The 21,127-nt window shown below is 38.4% G+C and overlaps 1 protein-coding gene across 1 annotated transcript in view; it reads right to left on the reverse strand.

Moving 5' to 3' along the window:
• frmpd3 (FERM and PDZ domain containing 3) overlaps positions 1-21,127 on the reverse strand; it is a 210,070-nt gene that overhangs the window by 102,732 nt on the left and 86,211 nt on the right. Inside the window, exons 3-6 of the mRNA XM_043705300.2 lie at positions 19,890-19,935; positions 11,311-11,415; positions 8,291-8,398; positions 6,118-6,249 (exon numbers count right to left, since the gene is read on the reverse strand). Of these exons, the coding sequence (XP_043561235.2) occupies positions 6,118-6,249; positions 8,291-8,398; positions 11,311-11,415; positions 19,890-19,935 (391 nt within the window). The remainder of the gene's footprint in view (positions 1-6,117; positions 6,250-8,290; positions 8,399-11,310; positions 11,416-19,889; positions 19,936-21,127) is intronic.

A 21,127-nucleotide genomic window follows, 5' to 3' on the forward strand; every position in this document is an offset into this window, starting at 1 on the left:
TCAATCATTATTTCTCTTCCAAAAAACCATGTTTGATTACCTTTCACTCCATGTGTCCTGCTGCAGCTTCTTTAAAAACAGTTTTTAACATTTTCCCTATAATGGACATTAAGCTAACTGGTCTATTGCTTCCTGCTTTATGTTTCTTTCCCTTTTGAATAAAGAACTTCCATTTGCTATTTCCAAATCTCATGCAACTATTTTGGAAAGAATGAAATAATTAAAAAGAATGCATCAACTATCTCACTTGCAACTTCTTTTAGACTGCAAACCACTAGGACCTAGGCAATTACCAGCCCTCAGCTGCAACAATTTATTCAGTACCACTTCTCTTGTAAGTATCACTTTCCCGAGTTTGTCCTTCTATCCCTTTTATTTAGTGATTTACAGCTGCTTTTTAGGATGCTTCTTGTATCCCCTATACTGAACACTGAAGAAACATATCTCTTCAATTCATCTGTCATTTTGTTCATTTCCGTTATCAATCCTCCAGGCTCATTTCCTATAGGATTAATTCTCAGGTTCTAATTGCTTTCCTTTTTTAGTTATTTATAGAAATGCACGGTATTTATTTTTGTATTTCTGGTTGGCCTTTACTTGTACTCCAACTTTTCCCTCATTCTTTGCTGTTCTTTGACATTTGATCCAATCTTCTGACTCGCCAACTTTCTTTGCACAATTGCAAATAGTTTGTAGGTCAATCCCCTTCAGTTTAAAGGTGATTTCTATAAGTGTTTTGCATTTTCTTCAAAATTGATACAATCTTTAACCTTCCAGCTAACCAAGACGGTGGGTCTATCCCTTGTATTTTTTTTCTTCTATTCAGAATTTATCTTTTCTATGCATTCTGAAATATCCCCTTAAATGTCTGCCACTGTATCACTATTGACCAATACTTTAGTTCACTTTGTCAATTCACTATAGCTAGCTTTGTTTTCACACTGTAATAATTGTACTTATATTATGACTTGCATCCACTTCTCTCTCCCTTAAACTGTGTGTAAAATTCAATTATATTTATGTCACTGTTACCCAGGGCTGCCTTCACTATGAGGTCATTTATTAATCCTATCACATTACATAGAGCCAAGCCTAGTAAAGCCAGCTTTCTAGTTGGCTACAGAATATGCTTCTCTAACTGACCATCCCAAAACCATTTTAAGAACTCCTCATCTATACTACCTTTGCTTATCAGGGTTTTCCTGATGATATGTAGATTAAGATGCTTGTTGCATGTCTTTCAGTCAAGTTTCCTGTATTTCATCTATGCTCCCCTTTAGGCAGAGCTGCTACTCAACTGATTCCATACCTTGATTTCCTGAACTGAGATTCCTCCCTGTTGTTATTATTAACTAACAGAACCACCCACAACATTTTCTTAGCTGCACATCCTTCATAAATATCTTGTGCCTTTCAAGATCCAAGTTTTAATCTATATCTCTCTGTAATGGCGACTAGATTCCATTTATTTCTTTCTACTTGTATTCTCAGTTCATCTGTTTACTTGGACGCTACCACATTCAGATGTGCAGTCTTTTATTTTATCCTTTTATTGTTTTTGTAATCTTTAATCTTATCTGTTGGATATGAATTTTCTATTGCTTCCTATCATAGTCTATCATTTCTGTATTCATACTTTTCTCTTTGTCTTTTCTCTATTCTTTGATTTAGCACACCTTCCTAAATTTGATCTTTTGACAAATGCCACTGTCTGAGTCAGATGCCAAGAAGTATAACAAACTCCCAATCATGTGTCTGTTCAAATATGAAAATAATGCCAACCCTGACATCTGTAACTGTGACTTCTATTGAAGAGCACATAAAATCTTAAAAAAATGTTTCAGACATAAAAGAGGTAATATCACAGATGTCATCACAAATTCTTGCACAGGAAAATAGTACAGCACATTTATAGAACATATTCACTCCCTAATGACATTGTGGATCTACCTAAACCAAAAGAATTGCAGCAGTTCAAGAAAACATCCCACTATCGCATTCTCAAGGGCATCTAGGGATGGGCAACATATGTTAGTCCAGTTAATGATGCTGACATACCATGATAGAAGACAAAATCAACATGAAAGTCACAGTGGTATCTTACCTGACATGAACTACAATAAAGATATGTACTGATTTCTCCCTAATAGTACATGTCTTGATGAATGTGCTGGTGAAGAATGTTTCAGAGCATTTAGTTGAAAGCCTTTTTTTAAAAAATGACAAAGATGTCGGAGCTACGCTGTCATGACAAGGCATTGAGGGGAGCTCATGACCTTCTCCAAGAGAAGCAGTAACATTTGAACAGACACATGATTGGGAGTTTGTTATACTTCTTGGCATCTGACTCAGACAGTGGCATTGGGCACCAGCCTTATTAGGCACACGAGATGCATGACCTAAATTAACTAAGGTAACTTTGGTCCAGGCTGTTATGTGGTATCATGGCCTCCTACATTGGTCCTGGGGAAGAGGATGTTCTGCCTGTGCTTGTCATGTCCACAAGGACTCCAGGTCCCTGATCACAAAGAGGAGTGACAAAGTTTTTTCATCTGTCATATTTGGGCAAATGTCAGGAACCTTAGAGAGAAACTCCAGGCTGACAGCACTTATCTGGGTGCACATTAAGGATTTTAAAAGATGGCGCAATTACCAGGGATGCTGGTCAATTCTATGATATTCAGCCATTGGTGAGTTTTTCTGGTAACAGTGTGTGGTAGGATGGAAATAGAAAGAGGACATTGAGGTGGGGTAGGTAGTTAATGAGGTGGGTTTGGTAAGATACAGTAAGAAAACTTGCTGGGCCTTGGGCAGAAATACTCTCTGAAAATCTTAGCACAACTGATATTTAGCCAAAAAATACATAAAATTTGGCTTGTAGTATTTGCCTCTCTGTAGCCAAAAATATTTCTGGAGCTTCATCAGAAAGTAGCAACTTATTCTCCTTGATGTGGAAACAGATTTCTGGACCAAGATCTATAATAAGTTCCTATGCACCATTGTGAACTCCAGGCTGGATGGTGAATTTATTTACTTCGTTATGCATTTCGAAACTTTTTTCAAAAGTTCAACTTCATTATACTGGTGATTGTTTTCATGGTAAGGTTTTGCTTCTCTACTATAGTCTGTTGCAAACTTAAGAGAAGTTTTTTTTCATTCTCTGTGATGTAAGGTGTGTCATATACACTACCATTTATTTCAGAGTTGTGAATTTGAACTAGTGGCAAGTAGGCTTTGATCTGCATGTATAAATGAGTAATAATTAACTTGTTAGTCTCTTTATAAAGATAATTTTAAGAAAGTATATGTCAGAGAGCAGGAGATTGGGGGCCTTCTGGAGCGTTAATGGGATTTGATTGTATTGTAAGAACCTTACAACTGGAGAAAACAATCACTGAAAGGTAATGGCTTGCTTTTAGTTTAGAATAAATAAGAATATTTTGTTTATGAAAATCCATAGTTTGGAAAGCAGTGGGGTCCAGTTCCAGAAGACCTAATTCAGGTTAAATACAAGAACGGTTTGGAGGTAGGTTACTTGAGTGTAAAGGTTTTAGTTTGAAAATTCAACATCAGAAGTGTTAAATTAAAAATATAGAAAGGTAGCCTAATATAGAAGCTAATATATATTTCTCTGTAGAAATAAAGATGGGAAATAAAGGTTCAAACTTATTTGTACAAATAATTAAGGAAATGAAAACTGTCAAAATGAGGAATTGAAAGAAAAAAATTAAGTCAAACCTCTAGATTTGATAGAGAAGGCAACTGTCTGGTATTTGATTACTGTAAAGTGATGGTGTTGGAATGGATGGGATTTTGTTTTACTGTGTATTTCAAAATCTTTCAAGTTTTATTATACATAAATAGGTTCATTGACTCAATTTTATCTTCACTTCTTTTGTGTAATACATTTCTGTTTTATTGTTAAAACCAAATCTGCAGAACTGTATGCTTATGTTTCAGAGAAAGACCATTCATGTTAAATAAAATAATATATAATCCATCAGGCCAGATTTCATTTTGTATCTGACTTATCTGATAGTAATATCAGTTGGGATCATTATACTTACAAGAGTGTGTTTTCATTAATTGGAGCAGAAGGTTTTCCTCAACTAATAGTTCACAATGATCTTGGATCTCTGGAGTATTTCTGAGAAAGAGAGACTTTCCCCTTTATCAATGCTTATCTTTGCTGTGTTAAGTGTGTAAGAGCATTGACTATTTCCTTTTTAAATCTCAGAGGATTGATTGTGGTGTGTGGCTGCTAATATTTGGGATTTTAAGTCAGCGGTTTCTTTTGAACAGTTAGACCGGTCCACTTCTTGTTGAAGTTGATCTGGTTGAGCTCATTTTGATGCTGTGCATTAAGTTTCACCACAGCATTCTGCATCTCTAGAAATGCCATTGATGATCCTCTTTCTCTTCGGTGAAAGAATTCATGAATGCTTTCAAAGATTGTTGAATCCAATTACCGACTTTTGTTTGTCTTTTCTGTACAACAACAACTTGTGAATGTATTGGCACGAACTGACTTAGAGTCATAGGGATGTAACAACATGGAAACAGACCCTTTGGTCCAACTCGTCCATGCTGGCCAGATGCCCTAACTTAATTTAGTACCATTAGCTAGCACCCGGCCCATATCCCTCTAAATCCTTCCTACTCATATACCCATCCAGATGCTTCTTAAATGTTGTAATTGTACCAGCCTTTACCACTTCTCCTTGCAGCTCATTCCAAACACGCACCACTCTCTGTGTGAAAAAGTTTGAAAACTTTTCCCTCTCACCCTAAACCTATGTCCTCTAGTTCTGGACTCCCTGACCCCAGGGAAAAGACTTTGTCTATTTATCCTATCCATGCCCCTCATGATTTTTATAAACCTCTATAAGGTCACCCTTCAGCCTCCAATGCTCCAGGAAAAACAGCCCCAGCCTATTCAACCTCCCACTGTGGCTCAAAACCTTCAACCCTGGCAACATCCTTGTAAATGTTTTCTGAACTCTTTCAAGTTTCACAACATCCTTCCAATATGAAGGAGACCAGAATTGTGCACAATATTCCAAAAGTGGCCTAACCAATGTCCTGTACAGCCACAACATGACCTTCCACCTCACACACTCAATGCTCTGACCAATAAAGGAAAAAATACCAAATGCTTTCTTCACTATCCCATCCACCTGTGACTCCACTTTCAAGGAACTATGAACCTACACTCCAAGGTCTCTGTTCATCAACACTCCCTAGGACCTATAAGTCCTGTTCTGATTTGCTTTCCCAAAATGTAGCATCTCACATTTATCTAAATTAATCTCCATTGGATCCAAGGCTATCCTTTTCCTTGCATTCTTGCCATTGTTGAACTGCCATTTCTCCCAAGAAAATATCTATTGGTTCATGGTAGCATCTACATCTTGGAAGTTTTAGGCTGAACTAGTGTGTTTTGAAACCTCCTTGCTGTAGGTTGAAATCTCTTATTGGTGTTTCGGCAAGCAACCTTAAATTGGCCTATTTTTCACGTACCATTGTGGTGTGTGTCATTAAGCATTGCTGGCTAGCAGGTTTGATATGAATGTGGAGATTTCTCACCACACGATCAAGAAGGAAGAGGAACCCTCTTTCCCTTTTAGCTGTTGATTAACAAGTTGCACAGGGGTTCCCACTTGTTTCAAATATGTCTAGGTGAAACAAAGAAGTGACAGGATGATGTTGACCTTAAGGTATTTAATGAATGTACACATGTAAAACCACTTCTCTTGTGTTCACAAGCTAACGATGCACTGCATCTTCTCAACAGAGCCCTTCTCCATTCCCCAATCTCTGGATCATACTGAAAGACAAAAAGATTTAGGATCATTGCACCTATTCATTATCTAATACTCCTTCCAGAAGTGAGTGCCAATCAAGTGGGGGGAGTATCAAACATGATTGGACAGGTGATACCATGTCCCATTCAATAATAACACAAAGGCACCGCTTTGTGGATCAGAAGGCCAGAGAATCATACACTAAAATGTATTGCTACTATTTAGGGAAAAGAGGAAACTTGATCAAAAGACAAAAAGACATAGCTGCTTAAGCATGAATGTGAGAAAAGTATTAGAAGCTGCTTGTACTGACCTGTATCAGAGTCTCCGCCTCATGAAGAAGAAGGAGTTTCTTCTCTGGCCCTTCATTGCCCACCTCCAGTACAAGGGCAAAGTGTTCTATGCACCTGAGACACAGTTTATCTTGCAGCGTAAGAATCACGTCCTACAAATACATAACACTGTGTAAATCAGAAGCTGCAAACTTCTATTATAGAATTCTCAAGGGTGAAACAACCAATAGTATTATACAACGTGAGTGTTACATTGTTGTAAAAAGATATAGCATCCAATTTCCATTTGGGGATTTCTGGTTTATATGCTATAACTTCAGTGGAAGAGCCATGGAAACCCTGGAGAAATCTTACAATATTCATTCCACTGACAACTTTCCATTATTAATTGTACCATTTTAAAAACTTTGAAAAAACTATTTAAATGGCCATTTTTGTATAATACAGAGATAGTTATGGACTCCACACGAATATAAGTTTCCATTATAACTCTCTCACCTCCCCTTTTCAGTTCCTGGTGGAGTAGAATATATAGAATGAGTACAGTACACTATCTTTGTTTTGCAATGACATAAATGCTGGAATCATTTATACGAGTGTGTAGAACTAATTGTCATTATCACCACAGGCACTATTGTTAACAAGGGATCAATAGGTGTGGTATTTGTAATCTTAAGTTGTGTATGCTATATTGTATTTACTTTCTTATTTATACACTTGTACAGCAATGGAAAATTCAAGAGAAATCTATTGCCACAGAAATAATTGATTTAAAATACCCGGATTCCACGTAGAATTATCACAAATATGGTGGAGCTGAAACAAAACATATAAACAGCCTATGTTATCTCACAACTTATTTTTGGTCACTCAAACTTAGGGAGCTAGCAAAATATGGCAGTTATAAAGAAAGCTGATGTTGCAAATCCAAGACGTCTACAGGTACTTCCTTGGATTCATTAGCATTTATTGATCCCACTTGAGGTCTAATCATCACTTGTATGGGGATGGACTGACATTGCCCTTGTACTTCTATGATAGTGGTAACATTTATGCTCTCTGCACACGTGCTTCTTCAATCTCTCCAAAGGGAAACTAAAAAGGAATTGGTGAACAGAGTCAGATACAAATAAATTAAGAGCTTTATTTCATGGTAAAGTGAATATACAGAGAATATTTAATTTATTTCAATCAGGACAAATTCTGTTTGCGTAATCATAAAAAATACAGAACATGCCACCTTTCCCTATGTCATTGATTTGTGATATTTGGCTTAAATAAGGTTACTTGCAATAGTACACCAGAAATCCAACATCATGAATCTCAACACAGCTTTCTACTTAAAAAAAACCAGAACAACTAACCACTTTTCTGTCTTTAGGGTATACCTTGACTTACTGAAATACTGTTAATAATTAGCTGGCAGCCCACTTTACACCTCTCCCCATTTTTATTTTCGTTGGTTATTGATAATTGCTATTACACAATTTACATCATCACAAAAGTCAAGATCGATCCCTTTGAGCTCCTTTTGTCATTTGTTTATAACTAGAAAACAATGAAAGACTAACACCATGGCATGAGTTGTATTTGATTTCCAAGGCAGGCCAATAAATTGTTTATTATTTTACAGTCTATGGAAAAATAACAAAAGTGAGTTCTACAGCATCTTAATTACCTATTTTGCAGAATCTTTTGACACATGTGAATGTACTAGGCTTTGCAATATAATGTTTAACTTTTTCAAGACACTTGTGTGCAAAAGATCCTGATATATAAAAATCATTTTTTGAACGTGTAGCAGGACTGATGTAAATATACTCAACATTAAATAACTCATTACAGATAAACAATGGAACTGAAGTACATATCGATACAATTGCATGTAATTTAGAATGTTACACCTGAAGTTTTGTACTTTCTGGATATGAAGATTGAAGGTGGAGATGGATGGAAATGAATGCATTTTACAGTATTTTAGCAGTTAAATTTAACCTCCAAAAATTAGTGGGTAGGGTTTGGTTGGTATGTAAAAACATTTTTTTTAAAATGCAAGTACAATCCCAACCCACCTTGAAGGTGACTACATCTGATTTAGCAGGAGGTGGGATTTGCCAGTCAGGCAACTCTGTATTTGCTGGTTAAAAATATATTGTGGATTTAAGTTTCCTTTCTCTTCTGAGATGGTCTTACCCTCACGGTTGTTCTGCTGTCAAAGGTGAACGATTTCATCTGACCGTTTTCCAGGTACACATTCAATACGTTTGAGATCAACATCAGAGTTTCCTCTTTCATAGGGTCCTAGTAGGAACAGAAAATGTTGCATTTATTTAAATAACATCTGTAATATCTGATAGATTTCATCCAAGAAATAACATAACATTTATTGTGTTACATTACTTTACATGTTTATGGCTTTGCAGATGTCCTTATTGTTTGGCATATATTAGAAGTTTGTGGCTTTAAACTCCTCTCTAAGGTATAATCCTGTAATCAGGATGAAATGAATACCAAGAGAACATTTTCAAAGATGGTATCTTTTGAGTGAAAGCTTAAACTGAGGGCCTGCTCCAGGGTGCAGAGCAAGCATGAGGTAAAACCGAGCGAGAGACCAGCAGCTAAACTGGTAGAATACAGTCAGTGAAAATAGAAAGTCAGAGCCCAAGCTGAGTCTAGATAGATGAGATTACTTACAGTGTGGAAACAGGCCCTTTGGCCCAACAAGTCCACACCAACCCACTGAAGCGTAACCCACCCAGACGCATTCTCCTACATTTACCCCTTCACCTAAAAATACAGGCAATTTAGCATGGTCAATTCACCTCACCTGCACATTTTTGGATTGTGGGAGGAAACCGGAGCACCCGGAGGAAACCCACGCAGACACGGGGAGAATGTGCAAACTCCCCACAGTCAGTCACCTGAGGTGGGAACTGAACCCGGGTCTCTGGCGCTGCAAGGCAGCAGTGCTAACCACTGTGCCACCATGCTGCCCACTAAGTAATGTGTTCTCAGAAATTATTTTAAAAACTATCACAGAGCCTGAGGCTCTGGAGGAGAGTCCCTGGGTAGAATAGCAGAAAATTTCAGGAGACTTACAGGGTATGGTAATGATATTGTATTGCAGCAATACAGACAAATGTTCTGGAGATATGAAGTCAAATTCCATCGTGGCAGCTGGGAAACTTTATCAATTAATGATTCTGAAATAAAATTCTAACCTTGTTTATAATGATCATGAAACCACAAAATTATCATAAGCCTCGTTGTCCTCCCAAGGCTGAAATCTTATCCATACCCAGTCCAGAATGTATGTTTTTCAAGATAACAATGCAATGGTGTATATGCCATTTTGATGTATGAAACCATTATGCAATTGAAATTAAAATTAAGTAGACTGACCAGCATTCATTGAGGCATAGGAAATAGAAACACACACCTTCTTGAGTCAAGCTTGCAAATTCTTCCTCACTAACATATTGCGTTATGTTAAAATTGGGATTGCATTTCCACAGACATGAGCATACTCAGACAAACAAACATTTAAGCCAATCTCCCAGAATCCTCCATCACTGCCCTTGAATATGTCCTGTCTCACAGGACACACCAGAGGCAGCAACATGATGATATACAGTAGGGATGGAGTGGTTCTGAAAGTCTTTAGCACGGACTCTAGACACCATGAGGGATCTGCTATTAGGTCAATCATGGGCAAGGAAGGCATCCTTTTGATTATCATTTACTGCCCTCTCTCAGCTGGTTAGTCAGTGCGTGAAGATACAAAATTTATCCTGGGTCTGAGACTTAAAATGTCCATAACCAGAATGGTGCATGAGTATTGATGAGCTGATCAAGTCCTAAAAGACACATAATAAGGTCCTATGTTAATTAGCTTCATGTTAAGTTGTCTGCTTTAACATTGTTCAGTTAATAAGGATCTTATATTGTTTTGTGTCTGAGATTTCATTTTAACATAATTCCATGCCAGGTTGAATACAGGGGTGTGTTTCTGATCATGCTATTCTGGAATGGCCTTTTCCACTCCTTAATGGTCCCAGTCACTGCCAAGCTTCTTTCTGACTGATGCTCCTTTTTGGCTCTGTAACCCTGCAACTTGGAAGTGCTCTTATCTTTAGTCACAGGCAATGTCCCAGAGGACTGGAGAATACCCAATGTTGTTCCTTTATTTAAGAAGGGCGACAGGGATAATCCAGGAAATTACATGCCAGTAAGCCTTACATCAGTGGTAGGGAAATTATTGGAGAAGACTTTTATGATAGGCTTTATCACATTTGGAAAAACATGGACCTATTTGTGATAGGCAGCATTGTGTGGGGAAGTTCTTGTCTCACAAATGTTTTTGAGGAAGTGATGAAGATGATTGATGAGAGCAGGTGGTTGATGGACTTTAGCAAGGTCTTTGACAAGGAAGAAGGCTGATACAAAAGTTAAGTCACATGAGATTTGCAGTGAGCTGGTGAGATGGATACAGAACTGGCATAGTCATGGTGTCTTAGAAGACATAGAGTGGTGGTGGAAAGGTATTTTACTGACTGGACATCTGTGACTAGTGGTATTCCACAGGGATCAGTGCTGGGACCTCTGTGGTTTGTAATATATATAATTTGGAGGAGAATGGAAGTGGTATGATTAGTAAGTTTGTGGATGACACAAAGATTAGAGGTAACTGCAGGTGGTGAGGATGATTGCCAGAGGATACAGCAGCATATAGATAGACTCAAACTTGGGAGGAGAAGTTCATTTGAATGCTCTGATTCTATGAATTTTCCAGGTTCAGCTAAATTAACATTGCTGAGGGTTGTTTGTTAGTCCAAGTGGCATCAGAAGAAGTGCTCTGACTACCACAATAATACAATACAAATGTCTCTGGCAAGGTCTATCATGATTAGAATGGGAGAATTTACTGAGAGAAATCAGGTAAGTCGACAAATAGATTAGCTGTGGTGGAAGCAAAGGTCAATGGAGGTCTGAAGTATCCTTATTAATCCACACCAGCAAGAGCAATTCCTGTATCACCCAGTTTGCAAAGAGTATTCCTGTGCTTAATTTCAGGCTGGTTATGATGTCAAGTATGGGATTGTAGTTTGTGCTCTTTCCACTATCTTTACTTCTATCCACACTGCAACCACTGGGTAGGGTGTAGGCTTTAAAATTCACCTTTTTTGACTGAAACAGAAATTGTAAAGACTCACAGAACTGTTTCCGTTGATCGTGACTTCTTCAGAAAATCGTACTTTGACAGGATTCGTCCTAAGCTGTGCTTTCTTCGCTGCACTAATAAAGGCAGACTTCGGAGACTGAAAGAGTTGGAACATTATTGAGATTATGTTAAGATAGCAATATCCTGGCTGTAACCCAATACCTGGTCAAGTAAACAGTGACAAATAAATTGTTTCTTGTCCTTTTGAAATGGCAACAACATGTACTTTGTGAAAGGAAATGCTGTTCAAGTGTAACCTCAGTCTCATCTATTATCCTCAAGTCTATTTTCTAACCTGGGCTTCATTTTCTCTTTAGTATTTTTTACCTGTCCAGCCTGATTTTGAATTTTTTTTTACTAACCCCTGTGATACACTCTAGTCCAAATTATGACAACAGGTTGGAAGTCTGCAGCTGAGTCTCTGATAAGACTCTTTACTACTGATCACAAAGATTTGAGTGAATCTTCTTCTGAAGAGGAACTCTTCGCATGTTGTAATTTAAGAATAACAGATACTTTCCATGTGTTTTTGCATTGTCTTCACCAATGGATGATGCAATTTTTTCATAAAACCATACTGCTCTCCATGAAAGTCAAGTAACAATCAACTCACTCTTGCTTAGAAAATGATTGATATTACAACACTTCAGTACTGGCTGTAGGACTGTTCACTTTGCAGCCATTTTATCAGATAGCTGTGCTGCCTCAGTATATGATGTTGCTTAATATACTCTAGAAAGGAGATTGGAGCTGATAATATTATTAGTGGGATCACTGGTCCTAGAAAGTTTAATGTCGATCCTTTTATTCCTGAGTGCATGTAAAAATAGAAGTTTTAATATAATAAGTTATGTTCGATATGAAATACTCCATCTTGCAGTTTGCTCATGTTGCATTCCCAGCCAATGAGTGCTGAGTTATAGATGATTATATATCTTTGGTGCCAGAAAATTAACAAAAAACAACTCAAAATATTAATTGAGATTGCTTCTAAACTTTCCCATGAATTGATTGCAGCAAGTTAATACTGGGGTAAGTAAGCTTCAACTATTAAGAGGTAATATTTTGCATTTGTTCCACACTGTTCATTAAATTGGTCATTTGCCTGTGGTAGCAAATTTATGCTTCATTTGCAGCCATCAATCTGAAAGTCCAATAAATGCAGACATTCTTAAAAGGTGTTGAGAATCTACTGCTGCTACTTAACATTTTACCTTCCATTCTTCATTTTTCAATCTTTAGCTATAACTATTCATCTCAGTCCTTTCTGCAGATTTGGCAAAAAAAATGCTCTTTTAATTTTAAAACTCCAAGGTGACAGAAATGTTAAGACACATAGTGATTTTATGATGCAAATCTGTGAAGAACTTAAGCACTTCTTATCAACTACCTGCGTTATACTAAAATAAAACATAAAACAGTAAGTGCTGAAGAAAACAGGTCCAGGGAGGGGAAAATTTCTCCTCTGCCTTTAGAAAAATTTCACATGAGTTCTTTGTCAACGTAGTTCCAATTTATTTACAAATAAGAATGACAATCATTTTGTTTTCCAAATTGCAACCTATTCTTAAATTAGAAAACTTAGAAAAATATCAGAGAAATGTCAAAAATGTGAATATGAACATGAAATGATGAAAATGTTTATTCTTCACTTAGTTGAAATAAGCCAGATATAAATCATTAAAGTAAAAGCTCTTAGAGGTGCAAACTTGTATACTTTTATTCACCAACTACTGCCTGCTAATTGCTAATTATAGGTACCTTATCTCACAAACCTTAATTATTCGATATTCTAATTGGGAGATACTAATCAGGGATTTTTGCTTCTGTACTTGGCAACCTGTGATCTTCAAACCAGTAATGTGACCCATGGTTGAGAATACTACATAATGGAATGTTGTAGCTCAAAATGTAGATCAGGCCAGAAAGCATACTGAAGAAGAGGAATAGATGAATTTAGAGAATGAAAATGGATGCTTGAAGGAAATGTTAGATAAGATTATCTATATTGTTATTTATTAGATTTATATAAAACATAATTCAGTGATTATTGCTATATTTAACAATGTCAATATTTTTTATGCAGGGCATAGGCTGCATGCTGATGCTGACAATATGGTTCATGAAGTTCGTCAATAATCTACTGCTCCTGAGGGTCTGGCCACACTTGCACATAAATGAAATACCTTCAACTTAACAATGCGAACTCTATTGATTTACCTAAATTGTACCCAGTCCCATTATGCAAAACGTGATGTATCAGAAGCACCATGTAGAGTGGGAGCTAGAAATCAAGTGTCAGCAACTGAAGAAAGGCTAAAGGCTGCCTGTGAAGATCCACCACATTTTGAGTAATCCAACATTGATGAATCAAAACTGTGCCTTTCTTTGGCATTTGGAGGGAACAAGGTTGACTTATTCTTGGCAGAGATCACCCTGGAATCAGCAACGTATTTTTTTGCTAACTTGTCTTCGAATGCCTATTCCAAATGCCATAGTCAACAACTATTCTACTGAATGCAGGGGCCTGAGAACACTTACATTTCTCGTCAAAACTCAGTATTTTAGAACTCTTTACTTAAAAGCACAAACACTCAAATTGATGGTTTTGCATCAGCTACAATAGGGAGACATCCTAATTTCTGTAACGTTTTCATCTTTTTGAGACTTGGATACAATGCCTAGTAGGAAGATTTAAAATTGGTCAATATATTTAATATCTATTCCAATTCAATGGTAATTTGTCAGGATTACTTAAACTAAGTTGTTATACACATGTCTGGTTTGACCAAAATGTGAATTCAGACCCAAAGAAATACGCTTGCCTCTTATCTGCCCTCTGAACTGGCCAAGCAAGATAATCAGATGTATCAATTCACTGCAGAAGAGTTGACTGAGAATAAAACTGGATGATTCACCTGATATTCAAGCACCATAACCTGAAGGGCTATGAACAAAATCTGGAAAATGGCATTAGGCTAGGTGGCTCATTATTCAGCCAGGACAGATGTGGTGTACCAAATGGCTTCTTTTTGGTACTGTAAATATTCTATGATTATATTATTGCTAACTGAATAATTAAAAAGTGGGTAATCAGTGGAATGACAATAACCATCTAGAATTGCTGTTCAAGTGGCCAATTATTAGATATTTTCGAGCAGCTTGGTCTGACCTTAACTTCAAAATTAATGTGATTACGTAGCTGAAGCCCATAACTTATACGGATCTGGATCAAGTGCTAGAAAATGTGATTAGCCTGCATAGCTTATTTCTCAGAGGGCCAACACAGTGTCATCTCCTGCTGTACCCTCCACAGTGTTCAAAGAATCCAGTGATGTGAGGAGAGGACTGCAAAGTGGCAGAACGGAATTTGCTCCTCTGGAGGGCCAGCACAGACAGGAGGAGTTGAATGGCCTGCTTTTGTGCTGGTAATGATTAAATGTCAATCCAGGCACTGGAAGTGGCACAAATACACCCTGCTCAGACATTGATGCCAAGTTCTCCTCACGAACATCTGGGGACTTGTGTAAATCATTGAATCATACTTTACAGCTAAAATTACAGCCACCAGCATTAGCATCCACCATTCCTGGATAGGGCCACGGGAAGGAAAGACCCAGCTGAGGATTTGAGGAAGGACTGATCCAGGGAGTCCTCAACATTAACTCTAGATCTTATTAAGTTTTATGGCATCAGGTCAAACAAAGTCAACAAGATGATTAGGGGTTTAGATAGGGTTGACCATGAGAACCTTTTTCCACGTATGGAGTCAGCTATTATGAGGGGGCATAGCTTTAAATTAAGGGGTGGTAGGTATCGGACAGATGTTAGGGGTAGATTTTTTACTCAACGAGTCGTGAGTTCATGGAATGCCCTGCTAGTAGCAGTGGTGGACTCTCCCTCTTTATGGGCTTTTAAACGGGCATTGGATAGGCATATGGAGGATAGTGGGCTAGTGTAGGTTAGGTGGGCTTGGATCGGGCAACATCGAGGGCCAAAGGGCCTGTACTGCACTGTATTTTTCTATGTTCTATGTTCTATAACAAAACCTCTTGCTTATTTCCCTTACTGGGCTCCCTCAACTGATAAATCAGTTATGTCCTGTATTGAACATCATGAGGAAAAAGAAGAGGGTAGCAAACACTTAGCATATATTTTTCCTGAAGAACTTCAATATCTGACACAAAGACTGATTCACAACTGATCTATTAGCTGAGTCCAGAAGGACATAGCTGTCAGATGATGCCTGAGGCAAGCAGGAGACAACCACCAAGAGGGAAAACCAATTTGATCTTCACCTGATGTACATTATGTCTGTTGCATATAATACATGCATAACAATGTTGGCACAATTCATGTGGAGGTCATGTCTTGTCTTTACATGGATAACACTCTCCATTCTATTAGAGTCATAGTGTCATAGAGATGTACAGCATAGAAACAGACCCTTTGGCCCAACTCATCCATGCCAACCAGATATCTTAATCTAATCTAGTCCCATTTGCTAGCGCTCGGCCCATATCCCTCTAAACTCTTCTAAAATCCCTATACTTATCCAGATGCCTTTTAAATGCTGTAATTGTGCCAGCCTCCACTACTTCCTCAGGCAGCTCATTCCATACACACACCCCCTCTGCATGAAAATGTTGCCCCTTCGGTCCCTTTTAAATTTTTCCCCTCTCTCCATAAACCTGTGTCCTTTAGTTCTGGACTCCCCCGCCCCAGGGAGAAGATCTTGTCTATTTATCCTATCTATACCCCTCATGATTTTATAAAACTCTACAAAGTCACCCCTCAGCCTCCAACGCTACAGGGAAAACAGCCCCAGCTTATTCATCCTCTTCTTATAGCTCAAATCCTCCAACCCTGGCAACATCCTTGTCAATCTTTTCTGAACCCTTTCAAGTTTCACAACATCCTTCCGATTGGAAGGAGAACAGAATTACATGTAATATTCGAAAAGTAGCCTAACCAATGTCCTGTACAGCCGCACCATGACTTCCCAACTCCTACACTCAATGCTCTGACCAATAAAGGAAAGCATATCAAAAACCTTCTTCACTATCCTATCTACCTGTGACTCTACTTTCAAGGAACTATGAACCTGAACTCCAGGTCTCATTGTTCAGCAACACTCCTTAGGACCTTACCATGAAGTGTATAAGTCCTGCTCTGATTTGCTTTTCCAAAATGCAGCACCTCACATTAATCTAAATTAATCTCCATCGACCACTTGTTGGCCCCTGGCCCATCTGATAAAGATCCCATTGTACTCTGAGGTAACCTTCTTCGCTGTCTACTACACACCAATTTTGGTATCATCTGCAAACTTACTAACTATAACTTCTATGTTCACATCCAAATCACTTATATAAATGTTGAAAAGCAGTGGACCCAGCACCAATCCTTGTGGAACTCCACTGATCACAGGCCGAGAGTCTGAAAAGCAACCTTCTACCACCACCCTCTATCTTCTACCTTTGAGCTAGTTCTGTATCCAAATGGCTAGTTCTCCCTGTATTCCCTGAGATCTAACCTTGCTAACCATTCCCCCATGGGAACCTTGTCGAATGCCTTACTGAATTCTACATAGATCACATCCACCGCTCTGCCTTCATCAATAATCTTTGTTACTTCCTCAAAAAACTCAATCAAGTTCATGAGACATTATTTCTCAGGTACAAAGCAATGCTGACTATCTGGAGTCAGTCCTTGCCTTTCCATATACATGTAAATCCTTTTCCTCAGGATTCCCTTCAACAACTTGCCCACCACCAATGTCAGGCTCACCAGTCTATGGTTCCCTGGCCTTTCCTTACCACCTTTCTTAAACAGTGGTATCATGTTAGCCAACCTCCAGTCATTGGGCACCTCACCTGTGCTATCAATGATACAAATATCTCAGCAAGATGCCCAGCAATCACATCCCTGGCTTCTGACAGAGTTCGAGGGTACACCTGATCAGGTTCTAGGGATTTATCTATTTTTATGCATTTCAAGACATCCGGCACTTCCTCCTCTGTAATATGGACATTTTTCAAGATGTCACCATCTATTTCCCCTCATTCTATATCTTCCGTGTTGTTCTCCACAGTAAACATTGTTTGGTACGAATATTGTACAAAACAGCAGCTCAAAACTATGCATCTATGATGTGCTTTGGGTTGTCAATAGCAGAGAAATTACTTTAACCACAATCTTAATCTCATGCCCTGTGCATTGCTCATGTCACAATTACCATTAAGCCACTGTTTAATAAGTAATGCAGAACTACCAGGAGTAGCATAAGGCATACTTAAAAAATATGATGCCAAACTGATGAAGTTATATTTGACGCACATCCTGAAGACAATGTAGCTTTGGAAAAGAGCTCATTGGGAGAGAGCAGGAGACAAGACAGGAGGAGGAATTGGAATTGCCAAAGGGAGATTGTGCTGAAGGGAGAGGTGGCCTGCTGCTGGCTGAGTTGCGAATGTGGTGTTGGAGAAGCACAGCAGGTCAGGCAGGATCCAAGGAGCTGGAGAATCGATGTTTTGGGCATCCAGATGAAGGGATTATGCACGAAATGTTGATTCTCCTGCTCCTCAGATGCTGCCTGACCTGCTGTGCTTTTCCAGCACCACACTCTCGACCCTGATCTCCAGTATCTGCAGTCCTCTCTTTCTCCTGCTGCTGGATGAGTAGATCCAGATCTTCCAGAATGAGGGCCTTCCTCCTTCCCCAAGTAGGAGCCAGTTTACTAGCTTCAATGGGTCACCTCACTGCCTTGTGGTGCAGTGGCAGGCTATGGCACAAACTTTCTCCCTTATGACAATCAGCAAACCTCAGTGATAGCTGCCTTGGATGTTTGAAACTCACATTCATTTCTATTCCTGCCGCTATGCCTGCCTCCATATCATTTAAGAAATCACACTTTGGAAAATACAGAATTCAGTCATTTTCACATGAGAGGCAGAAAAAAAAGACTCCAAAATTTTCCATCTCCAAAATGAAAATTAAACCCATGGTTTATGAAAATGTTTTTGGGAAGTCACAAAAATACCTATGATCATCCTTAAGATTCAGGTACATAAAATCGTTAAATTATTTTAGAAGACCCATGTCGTATCGCAAAGTTTAAAAGTAAAAGATACATTCATGCCTCAATCTAAGCAGTTACAGTCCAAGTGAGTGTAGATAAATGGGCCAGATTTTAATCCTGCTGGCCAAAATGCCAAAAATCGCTGACAGTATGCCATTTAAATGACTATCAGCCTTAATTTAAATCAAATTTTGGTTTCATAGCTGTCTGATACTTGGAGTGTACAGATCAGACCAGTTCAAAGCAGGTCTGCTTCAATTAATTTATTTTTAGATAGTCAGTACACCACTTTAGTCACCCCTGTGGCTATGGAGACAGGACAACATGGGGGCAATCAGATAGACAGTTAGTCAGGTGCACTGAATTATGAAAGGTAGATAAGAATGTGATTAAAAAGTGCATAAAGCTACTGGAGCTGACATTTTCAAACAACTTCCCGTACAAATATTTGTTTTCATAAGAATTTACATTAAAGAATTTCAGTGCACTGACTTATTTTCAGCAATGAGTGTTTCTTTAAAATTAGTGATGCGATCAATAGATACACAACTTTAGCCTATGTCAACAAGGTTCTGGAGTTTGCCCTTGGTGCATACTACATGAGTTAGCATGGAGTGGAGGGGGTAAATAGTAGTAGGTGGGTCATTGAATGGAATTATTTAGCCCTAAGTTGGACCAGGGTATTGGATACAGTGTAAATATTTGGTATGGGATAGAGGGGATGTGAATGGCCATGTGATGGGCATCCAGTGATAAAGTGGGTATGAGAAGCCTTTGCGATGGGTAAAGAGGATATATGGTGGTTTGAAGGAGCAGAGTTGTGTGAGGGGGGAGAGAGTGTAAGGGATGGAGGGATGTTTCTTACCATTTAAAATTAAACTGCAGTACAATGCCATTACAAGTGGACAAGCTTTGCACAATGCCTGAATCCACAGCCAGTAACCTCTCCTCTTGACCTAGGGACACCCAACCCGACTTCTGAAGGAACCCAGGACTCCAGAATGGTCTTTGACCTTTTGGGTCCCTTTATCCTAGCTTGGGTTTTCAGAGCTTGGAAATGTCCCATCTCTGCTCTCCCAAACCAGAAAGTCAGGGCCACAGTTTGTGAAAATATTCAATTCTGAAGATAATTAAAGTAGAGGGCAATTATGTAAGGTATGCTTTGCCTAGATAATACACCAAACAATATTTTTCATTGTATCTTGGTACATATGACAATAATAATAAATTAAATCAAAATCAAAATCAGACAATTCTGAGGGAAAACCTCTGGATAGTATTCAGGAGAAGAAATCTGAAATAATAATTTAATGCAGGACCTAAGTGCTGCCATGCTGTGATGGACAAGTTCAGTTTAGATCTGGAATCAGATCTAGAATATTTCTCCAATCTATGAGTAGCATTTGCCGACTGATATCCAATCGATTTTAAACCATCCCTTGTTAGATCATTTACAGATCGTTTATGAAAGAATTAAGAAGCATACTCACTTGATGAGGCTGAAGGACAGTCAGAATAATGGAATCCTTGCCATTCCTATTTAAAAAAAGATGAATTGCCAGTTATTATTGGGTACAGATTTCATAGTTTGGAAATTTAACCACTGATAACATTTGAGAACATTCCAAAATACAAACCAATCATTTCTGCCCCTTAATGTGTTATATCAATTTTCTTTGAGCTGAATACAGTATGTACAATTAAGTAATTTCTGGTAAATACCTAAATCCATATCAAACCCATTTTGAATTAATGAGTTTGGGAAAACAAAATTCATGGTGGTGCTAGCTTGCATGGCTGATGAAACAAAAGCTCATGGTAATTTTCAAATGTAAAACTATTCAGAGAATAAGTTCCCTCCCAGTTGTTACATCTGTCTGTGATGATGGCTGGATGGAAATGGATGCAGTGAAATTATGGAGGAACTGAAGAGATAGTTAGCATAGTGGAAGGCACCAGAAGCATACCAGAACATCAAGAGAGTCGGGGGCAGAAGTGATTGTAATGGCTGTCACTAAGGAGATGGTGTTGGGGAAGCTGGAAAGTCTGAAGGTAGATAAATCACCCAGACCAGATGAACCACACCCCTGCATTCTGAAGGAGATTGTGGAAACACTGGCTGTGATCTTTCAGGAATACTTAAGTCAGGGAGAGTTCCAGAGGACTGGAAAATGGCTCATGTAACACTCCTGTTTATGAAGGGAGGGAGGCAGAAGATAGGAAACTATAGGTCTGTTAGTCTGATCCTGGTCATTGGTAAGATTTTAGAGTTCACTATGAAGAATGAGTTTCCAGAGTACTTGGAAGTGCATAGTAAAATAAGGTTGCGTTAGCATGGCTTCATCAAGAGGAGGTCATGCCAGCTAAATCAGTTAGAATTCTTTGAGGAAGTAACAAGCAAGTTAGAGAAAGGAGAACAAGTAGATGTGATTTATATGAATTTTCAGAAGGGCTTTGACAAGGTGCCATACAGGAAGCTACAAAATAAGATTAGAGCCCATGGTATTAAGGGCAAGATAATGGTGTGGATAGAGGATTGGCTGACTGGCAGACATAGAGAATGTGTATAAAAGGGTCTTTTTCAGAATAATAACCAGTGACTAGTGGAATTCCACAGGGGTCCATGTGGGCACCACAACTATTCATGTTTTATATTAATGATCTGGATGAAGGAATTGAGGCCATTGTTGCTAAGGTTGCAGATGATACAAAGATAGGTGGAGGGATA

The sequence above is a fragment of the Chiloscyllium plagiosum genome, unplaced genomic scaffold (genome assembly GCF_037043375.1).
Source record: "Chiloscyllium plagiosum isolate Xiang-an unplaced genomic scaffold, Cpla_swu_hap1 HiC_scaffold_11, whole genome shotgun sequence".
Taxonomy (NCBI): Eukaryota; Metazoa; Chordata; class Chondrichthyes; order Orectolobiformes; family Hemiscylliidae; genus Chiloscyllium; species Chiloscyllium plagiosum.